The following is a 24,940-nucleotide window of genomic DNA, read 5'->3' on the forward strand; positions in this document are numbered from 1 at the left end:
CATTGCTTTATTTTTGTTTTGTGGTGAGGCTACTCACAAGGAATTGAGTATTGTGAGGCTCAATTGCCCATGCTGAGCTTGTTACTCAGTCACTGAGGCTGTTTAAGAGGTCATGCCATTGCAGGGCAGCCAAATAGCAATGGGTTGCACACATTGCTATTGGGAATAGCAGCCAGAGGAGGACTGCAAGTGTCAGTAGTAGCTGCTGGGCTGGTTATAGTTACTGTCTCTTGTGTCCCTCGTGACAGTCTAGAAATAATTTGTGGCCAGGTCTCCTGTGTATACAGCGTCCTGTTCAGCAGGCTGGAATTTTTGTGATGGATTAATCATAGGAGATTTTCTTACTAATTTTGTTATTCGTTGTGTTTTGGTTTTTTCCTGGAATGAAACATGGCAGAGAATAATACAATCCATGCAGAAGTACTCCTGTTATTTGTTTTAATTTTGACCTCAATTTGTTTCACACTGTCTCTTAATTTGCAATGTGCTGTGTTGATAATGGGGTGGAGGGGAGAATGCTTTTCTGTCAGGTAGATATTGTTGCAGAGACTCCTTAGAAGCTGTGAGCTCTTTCAGATTGAAAGATACTGATCAAAACCAGCCAGCCCTATCAGAGGTAACATTAGTCTGTCATCATTAGGTTTTCACTGTCTGAGCTAAATGGGATAGTTTGTACCCATTTGTTTGTGATCTATTGTTTGAGGCTGTGCCTAGGCTCATGGAGAGAACATGCTTTCATTCTCACTTTTTTGAGATATTCTTCATACCTGCAGAGATATGTGCATGAAATACCATTTGAAAGCAGCGACTCCTGGAGCTTCACAGAGCCTTTGGATGCAAATTTCTGAGTCTGTTTTAGTTGATTTCACCATAGGGCCACCTGTGTATATTGGACCGAGGCCATTTTCTTCTACTTTTCTCTGCCAGCATACCTGTATTTACTTTTGCTACACTAAAGCATATGTGCTTTTTTCTGTGGGGAAGAGAAAGGCCATAGTACATAGTCAGAGAGTTGTAGTATGTCTCAAATGTAGCTGCTTGTGCAAGTACAATATTTGGGTAAGATTACGATCTACCAGAGCATCTGGAATCAAATGAAAATTGGCTGGTGAAACTGAAGGCCAAGAGCTGCCTTTGGGCAATAAAGGCAAGTGGGACTAACTCCATCCAAAATAACTGAGTGAATGAGCTTGATCTACTGGGCTCATAGATTTTACTCTCTGAATATGCAAAGGGCCCTGTAGGATTTGGGACCAGTCATCTAGACATTTGTCACACTGCTTCAAGATCCCCTGGTCTGGGAGGAATTCACTCTTCTGAATATCATCTTTTCCCTTTTCCAAAGCCTGTGCACTGCTTGCAACTCACTCACCCTCTCAATGCACTGCTTGGCCAGGGTGAAGGACACAGCCACATCCAGGGCACATGGAGGTGTGCAGTGTTCCACCTCACTTCTCTTGCCTCCTTAAAGCCAGTTCAGACTTTCAAAAGAGGCAGTCACTGTTCAAGGCCAGCTGGGAAAGACTGTTTTCCAAGAGGAAAGACTGTCACTTCCAATCTCTTTTATCCCCAGTGTATGATCTGGTGTCCACAGCAAAAGTCAGGCAGATCTCCATCAGCTGGTAAGGGTAGCTGTGTCCAGCACAAGGACTCAGCAGAGGATGTAATCCAAGCCAACAGGCAAAGTGACAGTAACAAAAGGATATTATTGTTCCTACTTGCCTAGGCCCAGATCTGCTTGTAAATGTCTCTGTAGTACAACAGTACCTGGGGAAATTGTCCCACTGACACTGTAGAGCAGCCAAAATGCCAGATGCACTCACAAAATCCACTGCTGTGCATGGCTGGGGGGGCACTCGTCAAGGTCAAGCTGGCTACACTCTGTAACAGCTACCCTGAGGGTCTCCTTGTACCCTCTTCCTTAGGTCTTGCCTGGGGAGAACCACTCCAAGAAGTACCTACAGCTGCCAGCGTGCCACTTCCCCAGAAAAGCAGGCTGAAATGCTCCAGATGTCTCAGGACTTGGATGACGTCTTGGCCGTGCCCTGGCATTTACTTCCTAATAGCATGCAAGACAGTGACTAACATCCTAGCCCTACTGTGCTTCTGTGGGTGCTGGAACATGCCTGCCTGAGCTGGGCTGGTGTGGATGCCTCTGTCCCAGGGTACCAGGTTGAACTGAGGGTGTCTGGAGGCCCCCTGTCTGAACTTAGGGACCTCTGCCACTCTCTCTCTGTCTCAGGTGATGCTCATCTTGTTGAATGCCACCCTTTGAGCATAGCTGGCTCAGAACAGGTGCCAGAGCTGATGCAGGAACCTACCTCATGATGGCTGTTAGTTCCCCCATGTTAACCTCGGGAGCTGCTAAATCATACATCAAGCTTTACTCTGGACTCTGGGGCAGCCATAGGCAGTTTGAGGGAGGAGAAACCAGCTCCTGCCTGAGAGCAGCACTGGCCTCATGAGTTCTGCAGGAAAAGTCCTGCTCTTGACAGCATCTCCTTTCCAGCTCCCTGTGCTTGTAGCATGCTGAACCACCTCCCTCCTGTGCAGGTGCTGAAGCAGCACCTTCTGCCTTCACCAGTCCACCTTGTGCAGTGGAGGGGCTGGAGGTGTTCCTGGCAGGGGCAGTGCCACTCTGGCCGTGTCAGCTCCCAGCAAGCCCAGCTGGAGCATCTTTGCATGTGCTGCTGGGCTGCATCCATCCAGGATCCGTGCGGGGGGCTGATGTTGCCCTGACCCCAGTGGTAAGAGGGCCTGTCACAGAATACTGCAGTCAACTCCTGGGTCTGGATTTTATCCGAGTGCAATCAGAAGATATAACCCAATTTCCATTAGCGGGAGTGCTTCAGACACATTAGAGAAACAAGCGCCTGCGGTATTTCAGTCTAACGAAGGCAATACATACAGGAAAGATTATATAAAATGAACTAATGTGTGAAGTAATCTAATAGCTATACGTAATTGCCATTTATATACAGTAGTAATAGAATAAAAGCAACTGTGGACAGACAGCAGGCCATTTAAATAAAATTATTTAGAAGGCAGTAGGTTAATAATAATAATAATAAAAATAGTATCCTTTCCTATAAATTAGTTGGAAATGCCAAAGAAACTAATAAAGTATCAAAATAGTAATTTTGTAATTGACATGAAAAAGAGAGAAATAGATTTCTGCGTGCCTGCAAATCAACATAGATTGCTGAAATTTCACATATATTTGATTTATTTGCTTTTTAATGCGTTAATGAAACGTTGAGACAAATGCAGCATAGGTCAGTTAATTTTTCAGTAGATATGAATTTGTTTCTCCTTTTGAAAGATAGATTTTGAAGTTGAAACTGGCCAGTATTTTTACTGAACAAAAAGCTTGAGGAGAGTGTAAGTCAGAAGGAATTCCTGATATTTTCCAAAATAGCTCATTTTAGCATACTTCCTAATGAATACTTTCTGACATGTATTTTGTCATTTTTAAAATGTACTATTTCTAAAATTGACCTACATTTAAGGGGGGGGGGGAAGTGGAAAAAATATTTTTTTCTGTAACTAAAGAAGGGGACAGACAGAGATAATTGGAAGACAAAACAGCATAGGTAGATCTGAGGTGAATGGAACATTTCAAATCTATACAGAACAAAAGCCTCACTGAAAAACCTACAGAAAAAAAAGGATCTGCTCTTTTCTGGCAGTAATAGATGCTTGGCTGTGAAACTGAAAAATGAATTATTTCCCACATTGTACTTTGCAGCACATTAAATCGAAATTATACAAGGATCCCAGATATGCAGAACCACTTAAGCGTGTGCTTAACTTTGTGCTCATGAGCGATGACATTAAAGTCAATGGGCTATTACTCACATGATTGAAGTTGAATGCTTCCCTGAGCTTGCAGCTTTTGCACAACAAATACCTGTTCTGGAGAAGTGCAGGGAAAATGCAGAGAAGTTACCTTCAGCTAGATGTTTTTCAAGAGGGCTAAAAGTGAGGGTCAGTTTTGTGCCTCGTGAGCTCTCTAAGGGGAAGATTGTCTAACTGGGCGGCTTGGAGGCAGTACAAATCTTCCACAGGATTAAACATTTAGCCTTAACTGACGTTTGTGGTCAGTTCCACACATTCTGGCAGGATACAAAGGAAGTTTTATGTGGTGGTGTCCAAAGGCAGAAAGTCCACAATCTTTCAGCAACAGTATGATTTTTATAGTCAGAACACCTTTGTGGAGATATGAGTTAGGCAGACAGAAGAAAGACCGTGCCACTTCCAATCCCGTCCTCTTGTGATAAATCATAACCTTTTCCAAAATGCATAAATCTGATGCACCTTACTTGACAAAAAAAATAAAGAGGACAAAAATCAAGTTTTGTTTAATTGAAAAATAAAAACTAAATAGGTTGTCCCCAAAATAAAGAGGTTCTTGAATCACTAGACCTTATGCCATTGGGGTAGAGTTGAATTTGTTTTCATGGTTCCCTTTTCCTTGGGGTCCATCTTCCTGTAAGTGAGTTGAACTGTGCCTTTTGCTTAAATATGACCTTTATCAATAACAGTGATATCAACTAGTGCTAAATACAAGAAACACTGGTACACAGTGAAGTGTAAAAAACACAGAGCTCTGTTAGTCTGAAATTTTATGTCATAAAATCTGATTATTTCTCTGCATCTCTTTGTAAATCATCAAGTGCTATAGTATGAAATATATTATTGTATGAAATTTAGTATAGCATTTTAAAATACTATATAGTATAGCTATATATTATGTATAAACACACATAATGCATGTGTACTATATGTAATTACATATTATGCTAAAATTTTCTTATTAATAAATAGCTATAAAATAGCTACAGCATATCATATGTTAGTAATAGATCTTTCTGATTTGTGACTTGCATTTATTGTATACATAAATATAATCTCAGATAAATATTTGCCGTTGAAGATGGATGTGTTTATCATAGGTTTAGACATTCTGCAGTCTTTGCATTGGGATAATTTTTATGCTTTTTGAGATCTTTGGAACAAACCTCTGTGGCTGTGTGCTAAAATGAGATTCAGTAGTTTTTAAGACTATAAATGTTTAAAGTCAGTGGGTTTTCAAATATGTCTTGTTTGCCCCCTGCTTCAGTCCTAACTTCTTTGTCATTCTCCCTCTTTTTGTTCAGCTCAGCACTGTACAGTGTGGAGCAGCAAGGAGGCTGCAGTGTGCTTTAGCCTTCACATGGCCTCTCAGGATTCTCTCTTTTGCTGTTCATCTGGAAGGACTTCCCAGTGATCAAAAAAGACTGGGGCTTGAAGGGATCAAGAGCAGCCTTGCCAAGAAGGACTTGGGAGTGCAGGTGGACAAGGGGCTGGACACGACCCAGCAATGTGCACTCAGCCCAGAAAGCCAACTGTGTCCTGGGCTGAATCCAAAGCAGGGTGGGCAGCAGGGCCAGGGAGGGGATTCTGCCCCTCTGCTCTGCTCTGCTGAGACCCCACCTGCAGTGCTGCATCCAGCTCTGGGGTGTTGTCTTCTGAAGAAAAATAACATGGACCTGCTAGAATGAGTCCAGAGAAAGCCACCAAAATGATTAAAGGGATGGACCACCTCTCCTATAAGGAAGGGCTGAGAGAATCGGGATTGTTCAGCCTGGAAAGGGGAAACTTTAGGGTGACTTAGTTGTGGCCTTCCAGTACCTGAAGGGAGCATACAAGAAAGATAGAGATTTTTAACAAGAGCACGTAATGACAGGACAAGGGGTAAGGGCTTCAAACTGAAAGAGAACTGGTTTCAATTAGGTATTAGGAAAGAAAGTCTTTGCTGTGATGGTGGTGATATGCTGGAAGAAGTGCCCAGAGAAGCTGTGGATGCCTCATCCCTGGAACTGTTTAAGGTCAGGTTGGATGGGGGGCTCCAAGCAACTGGTCTAGTGAAAGGTGTCCCTGCCCACAGCATGAGTATTGGAAATAGATGATTTTTAAGGTCTCTTCCACCCCATTCTATGATTTAATGACAATAAAAACCTCTAACGGGACTATTCAGGATTGTTGACAGCTAAAATGTACTTTAGTAGGGAACGTAAACAGGTAAGATACAAAGGGAGGGGATACTCAGGCTGTAGGCTTAATTCATCCTTGCTGGAAAGGAAGAAATGCAAATCCCTGGGCTTTTTTGGAGGTACAGATGAGAGTCACTGGATGAAGGACTTTGGTGATGGGGCCGTGGTGTAGTCCTTAGCTTGCAGCTTTTGCATTCCCCCTCCACAGTGCCCTGGCCTTTTGCAGGCCTTGGACACCACTGACTCTTTCTTTTCATCTTCATTTTCACCAGCTCTTGGAGCTATCCCTCTTTGGAGGTAGGAGTTAAATTTGGTTGCTTCTGTGCTAATTGCTTGGCAGTCTGGAAAAAGCTCTTTGGAGAGTTATTTAAGGGGGAGAGGGTGAGAGGAAAGCAAAGGATTGTCTTGCTTCTAACATAAGTATACGTCAGCAGAGAGGGAAACAAAGAATATTTATTATTTATATGGTGCCCATAAATGTACTTGGCACTTTGCAGTCAAATAAAAGACAGTGGGCCTGCCACCAGAATTTGGCAGCCTGAGAGATGAGAGCTGGTCTCTTTCAATGGAATGATCAGAGCTTAATTACTGGTGGGAAAGGGATGGGAGCATGAGACCTACAGGATTAAAAAAAAAAATATGCAACAGCTGTACCCCCACACTTTCATTCCTGATGCCTAGTCACCGTGACATTTGGAGTTATATGTACATATACTTGATAAATATTTGGCAGGTTGTATCTTTCCAGGCATTTTTACTTCACTGCATGGAAAGAAGCCCTGCTTCTCCCAGGCCTTTGCTTAGTCAAGGTCAGACTTCCCCAAAATCTCTGTGGCCCAGTAGACTTGTTTACTTCAGGCGTAGCTCAGTGCCCCAGGACTTGCATGGGAGTGATACAGCTTTCATTTCTCTGTCTTTGACTTGCAGGTAGGAGGCAGCTTTCATCAGAAGGTTAAAGGAAGGTGTTATCTCCCAGCTCTGGGAAGGTGCTGCCCTGTCTGAAGTGCCCTGCTTTTATGCTTTGCCTCCCTGCCCTAGAGACGTGCTTAAGAAATTGCCCTAATGTGATTACTAGGCTTTTAAAATTGCTTGGATGAAAATTCTGACCCCTGTAAAGTCTTTTGGAGGTTTGCCAGACTTGTGCAGGGTTTCACCCTGCTGCCCAGTGGATAGTACCTGCATAATAGTAGGCTGGCTACTGTTAGTACTCAGAAGACAGGAGGATCTGACCTTCCTTTGTTAGTGAAAATGGGTGAAAAATGGAATTGCTCCCCTACCAAACGACATCCTCTGAATTTCTCAGAGTGTTTCATAATTTGTTAACCAGCTGTCTCATGTGCAAACAAAGCAGATTTCAAATTCCCCTGTACTTAGCTGTCACCTCTCCTCTCAAGGTCTTTTTAATCAGTTAATTTTCTCCCTCTGAATGAACATCTACATTCCTAATGATATTAACATGAGTGTAGTAAGTGGCATCTTTCCGCCTCACGAATTTCTCTTTTGTGTTTGCCTGGGATTATTCAGTGGATATCTTTTGTCCCACTGTGTTTAGCTTCCAAGGAAGCTGAGTTTCAAGAATTAAATACATGGCACGATTTGAGGCTGGATAAACAGGTGATCTCCATCCTCTACATGCATGGAACCAAAAGTTGAGTGTATCATAGCTATGGTACACATAGAGCCCTTCATTGCAACAGATAAGACTGTGGTGTTCTATTATTGTAATATCAACACTTGAGCTGTGCAAACAGCTTTTGGCTCAGGCTGGTGAAACTCAGTGATTCCACTACAGATTTCTGGTCAAGCTTGAGGGACATCTAAGAGAGACTTGAAGCCTATGTACTGCTGAACGTGTCCTGAGGAATATTTAAGGCTTTAATATTATCTGCTGGGTGGAGAAAGTGCACAGAGCCTGTAGAATGTTCACGCACTCGGCCCACCCAGAAGACTCCTGGTGTGCTGGTGGAAGGTGGAGTCTGGTGTGCTGGTGGAAGGTGGACTCTGTCTGTATGTGATGCTGGGATCTTGAAGTGCCCCTCACACCTGGTGTGGCTGTAATGCTTGGGTCACCAAAAGGCAGTGTGGTGGCAGCAGGCACAAGTAGGTGTGGTTATGGAAGATGTGGGATCCCCAGCATGCTGCCTGTTTGGAGTGATGCTGCACTGCCCAAGGTTTTCAGCCTCCTGCTCCGTGCAGAAGCAGCACAGAGCAAGTCTGTACGTAGCAATCCAGCCTGCAAAGAGGCTGCACAATCCTACTGTGTGCACTGCTCTGGCAATAACCGCATGTGATGGAGGCTTCTTCCACCAGTTGGATCTCTGCTTTCATCTCAGTTATTTTGCAAGGACAACTATTTTTAAAGTTGCTATATTTGAACTCTTTTCTTTTGCTTTCACCTGCCCCCCCCCCTCACCTCTGCATTGTCACTAGGTTGCTCTGTTCCCTTTCCTGACCTGCACATGTCCATATTTCATCAACAGACATTCACAGATCTTTTTTTCTTGTTTGTGGGTCTGACCCCCACTACATCTTCCTTTAAAAGGGACTTTAATCGAATTCTTTGCCAACTTCACTGCAGTCAGCTGCTCTTACTGATAACTCCTTTCTTGGACTTATCTAGAACAATTCATGGGTGAAAGCGCTATGCAAAGCAAGACAGAGAATTTGAAACATCACTCGGTAATGAATAATAAGATAAACGACAAAGTCAAAGTCTGAGGGAGCACAAGGTAATTTTATGCCCTCCCAAAACTGGATACTGGAAATATTTGATTTGGTGCTGCTCGATCCCCCATTTTGTAGCTTCCTTTTTTGGTTTATAAATCAAGACATGTATTGTTTGACTAGTGAAGACAAGAAACTAGGGTTTCAGGAAGAGGTGATGTGACAACTGGATTCAGAGCTGTGAGGACTCCCAGCCACTGCTGAGGAGGCACAGAATTTTATTGTGAGGAAATGCAGGAGGGAACTAAAAAGAGCTAGGGTAGAAGGATGATCTGAAAACTTAAGTCACTTAGAAATGGCTGAGAGTTCCACCTTGGAAATAAAGAATATCTGTAATGTCAAAACTACATGGCTGTGCAGAGGGGAGAGGAATGCTTTAGGAATGAATTTAGAGAAGTATCTGTACAAGAGAGTCATTAATAATACAGGATGAGCAGCACAGTCACTTTAGTCTGCTCTCCTCACAGACTTCTACCAGTGCTAAGATTAAGGTTTGCAGTATGATTTTCTGCCTATGCTGTTGGACTCACACATCTGGCACACTCCTAGCTGGGACGCAATTTTGTAGATTTTAAAGTGCCTACAGCACTATGCCACCAACAGTTCTGTGCTCGAAATTTGTAGAGCGCCTCCTCTACCAGAACAGGTGACTGGGGGCATGGATTTGTGGATATGCCTATGTGCACAATCCAAGCTACATAAAGAAAAGAATACAGTGAAAGCCCTGAAGATGGTGCTGGCAGTGATGATTGACATTCTGAAAAACAGAAACAAACTGATCACTACCTGAATGCAGATCAGGACAGAGTTGCAGCTTTGAAGAACTTGCAAGCTGAAAATGAAGGATAGACAAAACATGATACAATACAGAGAGGCCCTGAGAAGAGTAGTAATATGCATGAACTCTCACTAGGGTTGTTTGTGTTGCCTTACAAAGAACAAGGAGAAGCAGCAGCACAGTGGTCTTCAAAAATGCACCTTCAGAGAAGAAGAAACTATTTGGATTTCCCTGCCCATGGACAAAACAACAGAAAATATTGCAGTTGTATTTGCAGCTGGAAGGTTTTAGTTCAGATACCTGGAAGAACTGCAGTAGTAAAGCTCTGGCAGACATCTTCCAGGGAATGGAGGAGTCTCCAGCACCACCCACCTTCCAAAGTGGGCTGGATTAAGAGCTGTCAGGAATGGTGGTGTCCAGGAGAGACTCACCAGAGAGACAGAGGTGGAAGAGACATCTTCTCAGGGTCAAGCCCAGGTTTGTGATTCTGTGGCATTGTTCATGGTGCAGCTTGGGGACAAAAATTATGTATTTTGGGGAGAAGAAAAAAACAAGCTTTTTCTCTCTGAGAGTCTTCTATTAGCTGTCAAGGAACTAATTTCCTCACTGAAACAGAGGACAAAGAAAGCCGCTAGGGCAAGACATGCTGCTGTAGATATGTGTAGCCTATCAGGACTTAAGTACAGGCATAGAGCTATCTCAGAGTTTGATCTGAAAACTACTGACCCACTCTTCAATTTTTAAGGTTCTGAAGGAAGCTCTTGTGCAAACAGCCTGGTTGGATTTTTAGGCAATGAAGAAAGGTGCAAGCTGACTGCAGTGACATGCAGCTGATCCAAAACAAGAGGAGACAATCAAGGATGTTTGGGCAATGCAAAGAGATTATACATTAGGGAGGTGGGCACTTTGGGATTGTTGCTACCCATAGTGGTTGGCTCCCTGTACTTTTGGTGGGAGATGTCCTGAGGGCTGAATGGCCCTGTGGCTAGATTCATTTAGGCCAATGTAGATGTCTAGAGCTATTTCAGGTGTACTGCAGTGTCTAAACCACCCTCAGGTAGTGGGCAGATTTGACACAGGGGCTATGAGAAACCTATCCCCTGGGTGAAATTCCCTAGGCATTTCAGCTTGGCACTTACTTTTGGGTAAATTAAGTGACCTCAAAGTATCTAACATGGGCTTAAGCTCTTCTGGACTTGCAGCTAGCAGAGGAGCTGCATTCGTGGCTCTTAGTTTGATGGGTCAGAGCTATGGAGCTTCCTGTGGTAGAAAACTTAAACTGGTCATCTGAGCCGTACAAAACGTAAGGAGCCCTCCCAGAGAAGCTGTGTAAGGGTGAAGCACTACACCCACGCACCCACCCCTGCACCAAGTCCTGCCAGCTCATTGTGTTATTCAGCAGTAGATTGATTTGAGGGTTTTTTAAGCAGTGTAAAAGTAAATCGGCTGATAAAAAAGAGCCTTTTTGTTGCAAGAGCTTGCTGAGTTTGGGAAACTGCTTTCAATGCTATTGGCAAACACTTTACAGTGTAAACAGGGCCTACATCAGGCAGATAAATAAGTGCAGATGTGCTTTTCTGTAGGATCCATTCGGTGATAGACAATATATTGAAAAAAAATCTCATCAAATTAATTGTGGCCAATTAGACATAACCCCTTCCCCTCATCTCTAAATCCCCTCCAATTGCTTCTGCATGAATGGGAAGAGCTCCTATCACCTGTTTCATTATGCAGATTGATATCCGAACATCTGAGAACAATGCTGCTTTCTGCACGGCACGGCTCCAAATTGCTAATGAAACAGCTCTGCCAGCCGGGTCCCTTAAACCCGCTTTCACTGCTGCTGTCAACAGCTCTCATGGCGAGATGGGGAGGGGAGTGACAAAGGAGCTCTCCCCCCTGAGTGCGCTAACAGCTCCCAGCCTGTGTGCTTATTGCTCTCCAGAGAAGGAAGATTTCTGCTCTCTGACTCTGACAGCTTGCTTTCCCAAAGCCGGGGTCTGCTTTGCACTTAATGCTGCTTGATTTCAGTTTGTGGAGTGAGGGGTTGAGGAGGCAGGCAGCCACTGGGCTCTAAACGCAGATATGTCATGTCCCAGCCCTTCAGGCATCCTCGGTGTGTGCTTTCTGCCCCCATCTCTAGCATCCACCTTCACAACTGATATAAAGCAAGTGGGACCTCTTTCATGGGTGAGAGGATGTGCGCAACATCTTGGGTGCTTAAAAGGGGAGCATCTCACAACAGAGGTTCTGCAGTGAAGGAGAGGGAGGATGCAAGTGGGATACATCTCTGCCTGGGGCTCTCTGGGTGCAGGACTGCAGCTGAGCCCTGCTGGGTCCCTCACAGGCACCCCTTGAGGTAGGTAGAGCTGGGCAGCAGGACGGGTCTCCTGCCCCAGGCAAGTATAACGTGGGGATCCTACAAGTGGGGACCCTGTACAGCTGGATTTTCTCAGCAACTGAAGTAGTTGCTTATCTTCCCCTATTACCACAGCTTTTTTTTTTGCTTTTTTTTTTTTCTATTTTTTTTTTCTTTTTTTCCCCAGAACCTCATAGGACTCTGCAGATGCCTGGAGTAGCTGTGACTTAGGGATCTGACAGGAGAAATATTTGCATGAAATAATGGGGCAGTTCTCTCATTAGTCCACATTCTGATCTTTTCTGTCTATATCTGTGGTTGATTCCTTTGTCAGTGTTCACTGCGGCCTTGAGATTACCTCTGCACAGGCTTCCTCCATGGAATGCCCCCTGCATTGTGCATCAGCTCCTCCCTCGTGTCTGAGACTCCTTATAGACCCATCTGCCAAAGAGCCCTGCTTCCCTGGGGATGACACTTATGATCCAGGCCCACGGTCCCAACCCCTGGGAGAAATCAAACAAGTAGCTTTTCTTACTGAACTCTTTGACAATCTGTCAATTAACTTTCCTCCTTATGGATCATCTCCAGTTCCTCCACACATTCCTCTACTGTTGGCAGGAGAGGGCACACTCCTTCCCCATCTGTCCCATGAACTTTCTGGGAAGGCTCACATGTCTTCTTGTTCCCTCAGTATGAGCTGTGTGGGACAGAAGTTAGTTCAGAATGATGCAATAGTTTTTGACTCTGGAGAGTTCACTGGACCCTGGACTGAGCTGTGCCCACTTACTGCCAAGAAACACTAATGAGGATTTTTGAACTGCTGTCTCCTACCAGAAAGCTGCAGGCATGTGCTGCTATTGCTTCTAAAATATGGAGATGCTTATCTCTGGCTGCATTGACTGTGGAGTCAGCTGGACATCAGTTACTTTCAGCTTTGTAAACATTAAGTAAGGTTAGTTAAGGCTCTGTGCTCCTCTTGGACATTCAAGCTAAAATTGCCTGGGTTGGGCCCTATATAGATCCTTTCATACTGTCTCCCGTCTTGCTGTTCACCAAGCTATTGCTGAAGTGTGTGTGCATGTTGGTGTGTGGAGAGTAATTTGGGTCTGAAGATCTGTTCTGACTAAGGAATGAGCAGGAGGTAAGGATTCGTGAGTGAATGAGTGGTATGTGAATTTGTACAAGTCATCAACCTGACTTCTTTCTCTAGAAATGTGCTTTTCCAGTTGCCAGAAACAGTAATTTCTTACAAGAGAAATGTTTTCATTTATTTATTGATTGCCCAGGAGATTAAAAATTAAATCTGAAGCCTTTCACCTGCGGCTGCTATTATGGGCTCTGGAACAGAGTGGGAGCATAAGAAAATTCAGAGTTGGGATTATTTTCCTTATCACAGGGGAATTCCTGACTTTGTAATCCTTGTTACTCCAGTTTGTAGTCATCACGATGGAAGCAGATAAAAGTAGAGATTGTGTCACTGGGAATGGAGGGTGGAGATATAAAATGGACATGCCAAAACTGATTGTCACACAAATGTTGGTCAGGTCTGCCCCATGCTTCTCCTGTTGACTGTACTCTGTCAGAGGGCTCTGTGGGAATGGGAATGGGAATGTCCTGTGTGACTTTGAGGTGGGGTTCTGCAGCCTCTGGGAAAGCAAGTTGCCTGCACTGCAGTCTCCTGGTTTAGCATGTCGGGGGGGGACTGTGGGTTTTTTTGTGTCTGGTATGGCAGTGCCCTCCTTGTGATGGGTCCCCTAGGCTGCTGCTTTAATCAGCTTAGTAAAAAAGAATAATTTTAGCATGCTGTGGTGATTTTTCTCCCATCAAAGTTTGCTTTCATTACAGTCTTTGATAGCTGTGAGTTTGTCTTCCTCCCTAGAGGGTATGACAAAGTTCTAACAGACACCTTACTGTCTGTTTTATGCTATGTGAAACTTCTGTTTTGTTGGTGATGCACTAGCCTGAGTTCAGAAAAACAACCCCAATGTTTCTTACTGGCTTAAAGCAATAGGATACGTCTTCTCTCTCACACACTGACATGCACATACAAGTTAACCCGTCTTGCCATCCAAGAGATGGAGAGATGAGTTGACTGGTACACAGAAACTTGTGAACAGTGTGTTCACCCATCCACAGACCCAGGTTCTAGCTGTCCTCATGGCTGAGATGTTGTGAGTGAGATACACTGCGTTAGGGGCTCAGGCCTCCTCAGTTGAGTTGACCAAGTTTCAAAATGGCTTTACACAGAGCTCAAGAACAAGACTCATCTGCGTGTGTTTTAAGCTAGAACTATCTGTGGATTGCAGCCCTGTAGAAGGTGGCAGTGCATGACTGCACATATTCATGTACCAGGTGCACTCCTGCTGTTAAATGGTTTTGGTCTGACCACTAGCATGTTGTCAGCGTGCTTCGCAGGATCATAGAAATACACAGTCCCAGCTGGGAGTCAAAAAATAACACCAGTCAAGCTACTGCTTGATATATCCAGAGAGGAGGAGGCTTCCTTCCATTTAACCTACCTTTGCATCTTTTTCTTTATTGCTTATTCACTGGTTATAGTTCTGTGCTCCTTCTCATCTGCTTGGTTCTCGGGGTTTTAAACAGTCTTGATAATTGACAGTCTAAATTTTACTCCTCATAAAATCCCAGGGAGCATTGATTATGACTTGAGTTAAGCAAGTGGCATATAAAATCTCACAGGCTTGCAGCTGTGGGGAATGTTATGATGAATGTATTTCTTGTGAGCAGCAAAAGCTTTGGAGTGTTCTGCCAGCTCTGTTCTGGGCATCAAATGTTACTAGTAACTTGCAGCCACTAACAGCATTTCATCTGGGACATTTGCCCAAAAGTTTGAAAGCTGATCATTTGTTTGGTGAAGTGGGTGTGAGGTGTGCTGGGAGGCATCTCTCCTCATTAATTACTTTTCTACTTCTGTCAGAACCAGGAAGTGTAAAGGCATTCACAGAGCTGAAAAAGATACTTCTTAGGCATTCAGTGAGAGTTTGTGGATAAAAAGCACAGCACATAGACTTTATTGGAAACCATTTCTTGACTGTGTTCCAGCACCACTGTTATATTTTCCCTTCCCTTTGTCCTTTTATCTAACCTCTTGTTTATTCTCTGATTACTGACCACTTCATGCACTTAAACCAGAGTAGAGACAAAACCCCACCTTGCTGAGATTTACTTCTTTTTTCTTGGGCATTAACAGGAGATATTAGTGTTCGAACACAGTGAAATACAATATCTTCTCAATTATGTTTTTTACATGATAGTAAAATAAAATCAGATCAACCTTTCAATGTTCTCCCAACCAAATGACTCCTTCAATCTGAAAGACTGTGACAAATATTCCTTTTTTCTGTCTCTTCAGTTCCAGAAACCAAATGACTTCTCACCCCCTTTCCGCTTCGGGACAGTTCCCAACGGCAGCACGGAAAGGAACATTCGCAACAACTACCCTGAAATGCACAGCTACATGGTGAAGTTCAATCAGAGGGGGGTGGACGATGCACTGTTCTCACTGAAGACTGGGTGAGGCTTTCTTACATGCTTACTCACCACAGAAGCCTGATTTTTTGCATGTTTGTCTGGAAAATTTACTTTGTAAGGTTTGAAAAATGAGCCTCTGTTATCATTCCATGGTTAAAAGTATAGCAGGGCCACACATAGCACAGTAGAACAGGAGAGTAACTCTGTGGTTCTTTTTGCCGGGTTTTTTGCTGTATCCCTGTGTACATAATCCATGTGTGTACTGTTTCAAAAGACCTTGCTTCATCAAGATGTTTCACTCTGATGAGTTTTTACACATACGGAAGAAAAGCTCACAGGTCTCTGTGGACAAAGTTTTTTCAGGGCATTTATAGTGTCATCTGGAAATTCCTTTGTTTTCCCTCCTTCTGTGTGTAAAAGATTATGTTAATCAGGAAGCTGTCAGACTAATCCCACCCCAGTGTATCACCAGCTAATATAATGTAATGGAAGGTAAGTTTGAAGCAAATAGTTTGGAAGTAGTCTACTCTCTGTAATATTTTAGTATCAAGGGCTAAACAAAACATTATTTGAATAATATGGAAGTATAAAAATATGTAAGCGTTTCCTTGGGTAATTTTGGAGACGTGGGAAAAATTGTTAGCAAAAAGCATGCTTGAATAGCTCATCCTATTTTAATAACAGTGAATCTGCAAAGGACCTAACTCAAAATGACATTTTGCAAGCCTTTGTAATTAAAGACCTCCTTTCAGAATTGACCATTTTGGTTGTCATAGCCCAGCCCCAGTGAACAAAAACCATTTTTGCTTATCCTCATGTTGCACTCTTATGAGAAAGTTCCTTCCAAAGCACAAATTAAGATGCTTTAGCCAATTTAATTACTAGATTGACTGAATATTCCTAAACCTGTTTGCCAGGTTCAGAGGCCCACAGCCATTGCAAATGGTTGTACTGTTGTTGGATATCATCCTGGGAAGGCACATTTGCCAGGGTGGTCATCATTCAGGAAATAAATATGCACTGTCCTGGAAATATATGGATGCAATAGAGCTCATCACCTGTGATAGATGTCATCCTTGCTCCTTATTCACCCTTGGACATACTTCCTCACAGATAAGCACTTGAAGTGAGATAATCACCTACTGTAAATATATGTGCAGGAGGTGTATTGTAAACATAGTACGTGAGAGAGAATTTGCAACTGGAAGGTCTTAGGTCATTTGTCAGAAAATGCTTCATGTCAGATCTAGTGGGAGGATTTACCCATCAGCTGTCTTAGGGTTTGTGGAAGATGCAGCCTCCTGAGACTGCCCCCCACATCTAAATCAATTTGTTGCAGTGTGAAAAGGCTCTCATATGGCTGTTGTACTCTCTATGTCCATAATGGGGATTTCTCTGTGTTGAAACAGAATATTTGTTGTGATTTTCAGCTGGACATTCTTTAACAAAGACCAGTTCAGCATAGTAAACCATAAAGCAGCTGTCATGGGCAGTTGACATTGGTAAAGATCTGGTAGTACTTTTCACAGTACTGAGGAAATAAACATAATATCCTGACTATATTTGATTTAAAAAAAAAAACAATGCTTTTCTCAACAAGTCATGCCAGCTTTTGAATTGGAGAAAATATTTTCCTTACTTCAATTCTGCTTTTCTATCTAATATTGATACATTTTATAAGGCATTTTAGATTCTTTTGAGATGACAGGCAGTACAGAAATATGAGCTATTCTTAAGGATATAGATCCCCTTGACTACTTCCTCATTCATCTTTATCTTGCAGTATGTTTGAGTTCCAAATTTTCTTTAATTTAATTAAATTTAAATTAAATTTTAATTAAATTTCTTAAATTTTCTTTTAAGGTCACAAATTATGATTACCAAATAGAAAGAAATACACTATCCTCATTTATAACCCAGATTCACTTGCAAGACAGCTTTAGGCTTAGATTTTATTAAACTATGGCAAAGGTGAAGATGACACCTGAAGGATGGGATACCATCCAGAGGGATCTGGACAGGCTAGAGAAGCGGGCATATGGGAATTTAATGAGATTTAACAAGACCAAATGCAAGGTCTGGGTATCTCAGATCTCACTGGGATCAAGGCAATTCCAGGTATCAACATAGGCTGGGCGGTGAAGGGATCAAGAGCAGCCCTGTTGAGAAGGACATGGGAGTGCAGGTGGGCAAGAGGCTGGACACGACCCAGCAATGTGCACTCAGCCCACAAAGCCAACTGTGTCCTGGGCTGAATCCAAAGCAGGGTGGGCAGCAGGGCCAGGGAGGGGATTCTGCCCCTCTGCTCTGCTCTGCTGAGACCCCACCTGCAGTGCTGCATCCAGCTCTGGGGTCCCCAGCACAGGAAGGACATGGACCTGTAAGAGCATGTCCAGAGGAGGCCACCAAGATGATTGGTGATAGAGCACCTCTCCTACAAGGAAAGGCTGAGAGAACTGGGATTGTTCAGAGGAGAAGCCTTTTGAGTGACCTAATTGTGATCTTCCTGAAGGTAACCTACAAGAGAGCTGGAGAGAAACTTTTTATAAATGCATGTAGTGACAGGACAGGGGAGAACGGTTTCAGTCTGATAGATTAGTTAGAATAGATATTAGGAAAAACAATTCTTTTGCATGGTGGTGGTGAGGCACTTTACTGTGAAGCAATGGAGTTGTGGATGACCCATCCCTGGGGGTGTTTGAGGCCAGGCTGGATAGTGCTCTGAGCAGCCTGGTCTAGTGGAAGTTGTTCCTGCCCATGTCATAGGGGTTGGAACTATATGGTCTTTGAGATCCTTTCCAACCCAAACCTTTCTATGACTCTACATAACAAATTGCAGTCCATCTGAAAGAGGTTAACTTCTTCCTTAGCTACCTTAAAAAACACCTTTGATTTCAGAGGGATTTTATGTTTTCTGTACTATGCCCTCTTGTTTCTTGCATCTGTGCAGGAAGTTGGATGCTTTCATTTATGATGCAGCAGTCCTAAACTACATGGCTGGCAGAGATGAAGGCTGCAAGCTGGTGACGATTGGGAGTGGGAAAGTGTTTGCCTCCACTGGCTATGGCATTGCCATCCAAAAGGACTCAGGCTGGAAGCGCCAGGTTGATCTTGCAATTCTACAGCTTTTTGGAGATGGTAAGTGACAAGAAAAAGAAGTCCTGTAATTTTTCTAAGAAATACCAAGTTTTGCATGTAAGAAATGGGTTTCTAGCTCTGGTGCATCAGATGTGAGCTGAGAACATGGAATTATTAATGGAGATTTTTAGATGTAACGCACCAAAATGTGAGGATGTCACTTCTTTCATGTTGTTGATGCAGGGTAGCGGTATCATCAAAAGCAATGCCAAAAGCACTAAAGTCTTCATAGAACAAGCTCAGATGTGTGTTTGAAAAATATTTTATGTGAAGACTGTCTTGTAAAAACAAGATTTCTAGTGTGAATTTTTCACTAGCTTTGAGATTTTACCATGACCAAACTCACTAATTATACTGGACTGTCTGTGGTTATTCCATGGTTTGTAGCTCTAGACAGGATCAATCAATGCAGAGTTTACAGAATTAAAGGATAAATATTTCTGGATGAACGAGCTAGATCTGATTTTCCAAAACCTACAAAAAACAAAACCAAATAAACACACCAACCCCCTCCCCCCAAAAAAAACCCTAAAAAACCACCAAAACAACAACAAAAACAACAACAACAAAATCCAAGGAAGAACTTAAGACTTAGAAGCATATTTTGGAATGAGTTTTTTATAAGAACATTATAGTTACATAGTTCACCTCTTAATTTACAGAGAAATTGCTAGTATTAACAAAACTTGTTCATGGGCAAAGAAATTCCTTCTTAGGAAGTATTTTCCTGTCTTTCCATTTTACATTACATTTTCCTGTGTCCTTTTTTATGAAAAAATAAAATTCACAGGTTATTTTATTTATAAGTATTCTTCCCTCCCCCCCCTCCCCCCCCAAATCTGAAAGTAACATATGGTATTACAACTATGGAAGGAACGTAACTTGGACATACTTGGCCACCTGACAGGTTGTTCTGTTTCTTAAAAAGCCTAGTATGTATTATTTCAGAGGAGGACATAAGTTCTTCACAAAGCTTCAAAGACTCTGTTATGGCACTGCATTTTTTTTCCCCTGCCACTGCACTGGAGATTGAAAATCTGAAAAACTAACTTTCCTAACTACAAGAAACAATTTGTCATCCTGCAAAATTGGTTTGTTCTGAATGTCTCAATACGTGCGTGTGTGTGAGTGTTTACCTCTCTCTCACCCCTCATGAAAGTACCATAATGGTAGTAAGTGGTGTATGAAATTAGAGTACAGAACATTTGCTCCTAGCTGAAACAAATCAGTAAAATTTTTGATTGGTCAAAGCCCTTGGAATTGTTGAATTTGGACAAAATTGAAGGGAAATATAAAAAGTAAAAATACTCAAATATTTTTTGGAACATTGCACCTGGTTTTAATGAGCTATGGATATGATGGGGAGAAAAAATTGATTGAAAACAATCAATATTTTGATTCTGAGTTGGAAACATGCAATATCTAGAAGTGCATCTAGAAGTGATTAATTTTTGTCTACCACTATCAGTCACTAATTTTTCCCTTCATTGACTTAATGAAAGTAGAAGTTTGTGAGGCCAGGTCTTCAGTCATCTGGTGGATGACTGTTTCAGGATCTCAGTATAGACATCCAGCAGGTGTCATAGCTGTGTCCTGTGGTACAGCTTCTTATGGCCAATATCAGGTTGTGGCAAAATCCTGTTGACTTTCCTGTGACAAATGGCACTTGCCCCCATCAGAAGGGCAGTCAGGGTGTTTTATGGATGTTGTAGATGTGGAAAAAGAACACAGAGACTGGAAATTACATTAGATCAGCTTCTTGCTTTCAGTCTGCCCCAGTTTGAGCTCTTCAGCCATTGCAGGATTATCTAACCTGTTTCTTTGCTCCTGTCTGTCATTCTAGGGGAGATGGAGGAGCTGGAAGCTCTCTGGCTCACTGGCATTTGTCACAATGAGAAGAATGAGGTTATGAGCAGCCAGCTGGATATAGATAATATGGCAGGTGTCTTCTACATGTTGGGAGCAGCCATGGCCCTCAGTCTTATCACCTTCATCTGTGAGCATCTCTTCTACTGGCAATTCCGCCACTGCTTCATGGGCGTCTGCTCTGGCAAGCCTGGTGTGGTCTTCTCCATCAGCAGGGTGAGTGCCATTAACTGCTGGGGACAAACAGAGGCTTTATTTAGACAATTCTAGGTACTGGAGATGGGAATATCCACCAAGACTGTCTAATAGACAGGTGGCAATCTGCACAGTGTTATCTTTGAACTGTTGCAAAAATGTTAAGTTTTTTCTGTGACATCTCTGGTCTCTGCTGGATTATGGTTAAGGAAATGGAAATTTCACATGGAAGTGAAAACACAGGAAAAGGCAAGTTAATTGTTACTGCTTGCTCCTCCAAAGCAAGTTGTGAGGAAGCCAAATTTGGGGACACCCCCTCCCCAAATATAATCAAGTAATGATGGATAATATGATTAGAAATTCGGGAGTTTCACATTGTCCTCTAAATTAAAGCTTTTCAGCTGACCTTTTCTTAACTACAAATGTGCCTTCATTGACAGTCAGAAGTCCTTAAATGAAAGCCATGCCCTGAACTATGCAGAAATCCTTCCACGGAGGATGACCACATAAACTCAGCAATTGCTTTATGCAAATCTGCCTTAGGGTACAACATTTACATTTAAAGAAGATTCTAGCCATTTCTGAGTCATCTTCTACTATTAGTCTTGCTAGCAGTATCCCATTTGGAGCTTTATTTTCCTGCTTTCAAGCCACTGGTCCTTTCTCCTGATTCATTCTGAAGTGAGGTCAAATTTTGGCATTTTTTTTAGCTCAGCATCTGATGTAGCAGAATTTACTTTGATTGTACAAGAAGTATATAATTGCTGCATAACGTATTGAAGTGAAATGACAAAGCCTTTTGAATGCAAGGGCATAGCTTCTCTTCTACATTGTTAGTTTCTAATGTGGTTTAGTCAGGAGGTGAGATGTTCCCTTGTGTTTGGTGACCCTTGGCTAAGAACAGATTCTTTCATTCTTTGGTTATCTGTTAGAACTGGGCCAGGTTGGTCTGAAAAGTCTTAATCTTCAGCTAGCTGCTGAGTAACCATGATAACATGATGTGATGGTGTCCATTTCACAATTGACAGTAATCATCAGGCAGGTCAGGGAACAAAGGAGCCCATTTAGTTCTGTTCCTCAGGATAGCCCCTGCAAACAGTCATGGGTGAAATGAGCTTGTGGAGAATGTGGAGGAATTGGGCCCTTCTGTTGTCTGATTTGAGGCTGAATAGAGGACTTCTGCTTTCAGGGATGTCAGTTTGGAGCCTGTTATCACTGTTAAATTTAACAGACTGCAATTAAAAATTCTATTGTACCTCAGTCAACTAGATGCAAAATACCTAAATACCTGTTCAAGAGTTCTGCTCTTTCTCTGTTTCCTTTTCTGATCTGTACTGGTGATAAATGGAGCTAAGTTTGTGACAAGTGAAGCTGTTCCTTTTTGAGTTAGCTCCTGTGTCATTGATTCACTGATGCCCAGATGATTTTCAACGGCCAAAATAGACTTTCATCCTCTCATCCACACAGAATCATTTGCCTTGATTCTTTTATTCACAAGGATATTATTGTCCCCATTTGCAATTCTGTATTATGCCTACTAGATTTGACCAACACTTACAGAATGCATGCAGGCATTCCTACATCCTGGAGATAAAACTTGAAACAAAGCAGAGGAAGAGGAATGGAGGAAAAAGAAAAATGTGAGGGTCAAGAAAGGGTCAGAACAGCAGGGGTTGGTAGAGGATATCTGATTTCATTTGATTTGATTCACGATGGAAGGTTGATAGGCCCTGCTATCCTACAGGAACACACTCTTGATGCTTTCCAGTCCAGATCCCCCTCTGTATTCTTTGTGTGTATTCTTTGTGTGTATTCTTTGTGTGTATTCTTTGTGTGTATTCTTTTCAGGACCACTCACCTCCGTGCTTTCCCTCATTTCAGGGCATCTACAGCTGCATCCATGGCGTGGCCATTGAAGAACGTCAGTCAGCAATGAACTCCCCCACAGCAACTATGAACAACACCCATTCCAACATCCTCCGCCTGCTTCGGACAGCCAAGAACATGGCCAACCTGTCAGGGGTCAATGGCTCACCACAGAGTGCCCTGGACTTCATCCGCCGCGAGTCATCCGTCTATGATATCTCTGAGCACCGCCGCAGCTTCACCCACTCAGACTGTAAATCCTATAATAACCCCCCATGTGAGGAGAACCTCTTTAGTGACTATATTAGTGAGGTGGAAAGGACCTTTGGCAATCTCCAGCTGAAGGACAGCAATGTGTATCAGGACCACTACCACCACCACCACCGCCCCCATAGCATTGGCAGCACCAGCTCCATTGATGGGCTCTATGACTGTGACAACCCGCCTTTCAATGCCCAGTCGCGCTCCATCGGGAAGAAGCCCTTGGACCTGGGGTTACCCCCTGCCAAGCACAGCCAGCTGGGTGACCTTTATGGCAAATTCTCCTTCAAGGGTGACCGTTACGGGGGCAGTGGGACCCACGACGACCTGATCCGCTCAGATGTCTCTGACATTTCCACTCACACGGTCACCTACGGCAACATTGAGGGCAATGCAGCCAAGAGGAGGAAGCAGCAGTACAAGGACAGCCTGAAGAAGCGCCCAGCCTCTGCCAAGTCCCGGAGGGAATTTGATGAGATAGAGCTGGCCTACCGCCGGCGCCCACCCCGCTCACCTGACCACAAGCGCTACTTCAGGGACAAGGAAGGGCTACGGGACTTCTACCTTGACCAGTTTCGGCCCAAGGAGAACTCACCACACTGGGAACACGTGGACCTGACGGATATCTACAAAGAACGGGGAGATGAGTTTAAGCGCGACACGGGAGGAGGAGGGGGTGGATCCTGCACTAACAGGGCCCATCACAAGCATGGCTCCGGCGAGTTTGGTGGAAGCAATGAGCACAAGCATGGCGTTGTGAGTGGGGTTCCAGCGCCATGGGAGAAGAACCTGACCAATCTAGACTGGGAAGACCGGACTGGGGCTAATTTCTGCCGCAGTTGCCCTTCTAAGCTGCACAACTACACGCCATCAACAGTGGGGCAGAACTCCACCCGCCAGGCCTGCATCCGCTGTGAGGCTTGCAAGAAAGCAGGCAACCTGTATGACATCAGTGAGGACAACTCACTCCAAGAGCTGGACCAGCCGTCTGCCCCTGTGCCCGTGGCCACCAGTGCCACCTCCTCCTCCAAATATCCTCAGAGCCCTTCCAATTCTGCCTCTAAGGTGCAGAAGAAGAACCGCAACAAACTCCGCCGGCAGCACTCCTATGACACCTTTGTGGACCTGCAGAAGGATGACTCAGCCCTGGCCCCCCGCAGCGTCAGCCTCAAGGACAAGGGCCGCTTTTTGGAGGGGAGCCCCTACGCCCACATGTTTGAGATGCCAGCCAGTGAGACCACCTTTGCCAACAACAAGTCCTCAGTGCCCGCCACCAGCTACCATCACCACAACAACCCCGGCAGCAGTGGGGGCTACATGCTCAGCAAGTCACTCTACCCCGACCGGGTCACCCAAAACCCTTTCATCCCCACTTTTGGGGATGACCAATGCTTGCTCCACGGCAGCAAATCTTATTTCTTCAGGCAGCCTGTGGTGGCAGGAGGGCCCAAAGCCAGGCCAGACTTCCGAGCCATTGTCACCACCAACAAGCCGGTGGTCTCAGCCCTTCATGGGGCTGTGCCAGCCCGTTTCCAGAAGGACATCTGTATAGGGAACCAGTCCAACCCCTGTGTGCCTAACAACAAAAACCCCAGGGCTTTCAATGGCTCCAGCAACGGGCATGTTTATGAGAAACTCTCCAGTATTGAGTCTGATGTTTGAGTGAGAGGGGAAGAGCGCGGGGAGGGACTGGGGATGTAGGTGGAGCATGGGAGGGTGGGGTGGGATCAATCCCATCAGCTACTCTCCTGAGTCATCCTTAGTTCGTGGGATACTGGAGTTGTGAGTAGAGCAGCACTGGTGACAAGTGCCACCTCTTTGGTTTCCCCTCTTCCTCCTCTTTTCCCAAGCCTCCCGTTTTATCTCTTTTTCCATGTTCTCGCTCCTCCCATTCTCCTCCATTCCTGGCCATTGCACTTTACAGTGATGTCAGAGTTGGATATCCTTGCTCATGGTTTCAGGAAGCAGAGAAAAAGGCAGGGAAGGGGTGGGCTAAGGAGGAGCAGCAGTGACTTTAGTGTTCACTTCTGCTGGCTCCCAGCAGGAAAAGGCATGTGTGCACACGTCTATGTGTGTGTGTGGCAGGAGGAGGCAGCAGCAGCAGTGTAATGGACATGCAGGAAAACATGCTTGCTCAGGCAACTCTTCCTAAAACTGCCTAGAAAAGAGTAGTGTTTGATGTGGAGAAAGTGAAGGGAGAATAACAAGACTAACTTGATGCACTTA

At 43.9% G+C, this 24,940-nt stretch overlaps 1 protein-coding gene across 1 annotated transcript in view; it reads left to right on the forward strand.

Moving 5' to 3' along the window:
- Positions 1-24,376, forward strand: part of GRIN2B (glutamate ionotropic receptor NMDA type subunit 2B) — a 168,678-nt gene extending 144,302 nt beyond the window's left edge. Inside the window, exons 9-12 of the mRNA XM_062492275.1 lie at positions 15,270-15,430; positions 18,339-18,526; positions 20,370-20,608; positions 22,469-24,376. Coding sequence (XP_062348259.1) covers positions 15,270-15,430; positions 18,339-18,526; positions 20,370-20,608; positions 22,469-24,376 — 2,496 coding nt within the window. The remainder of the gene's footprint in view (positions 1-15,269; positions 15,431-18,338; positions 18,527-20,369; positions 20,609-22,468) is intronic.
- The last annotated feature ends 564 nt before the right edge of the window (positions 24,377-24,940 follow it).

This window comes from Cinclus cinclus, chromosome 4 (assembly GCF_963662255.1).
Source record: "Cinclus cinclus chromosome 4, bCinCin1.1, whole genome shotgun sequence".
NCBI lineage: Eukaryota > Metazoa > Chordata > Aves > Passeriformes > Cinclidae > Cinclus > Cinclus cinclus.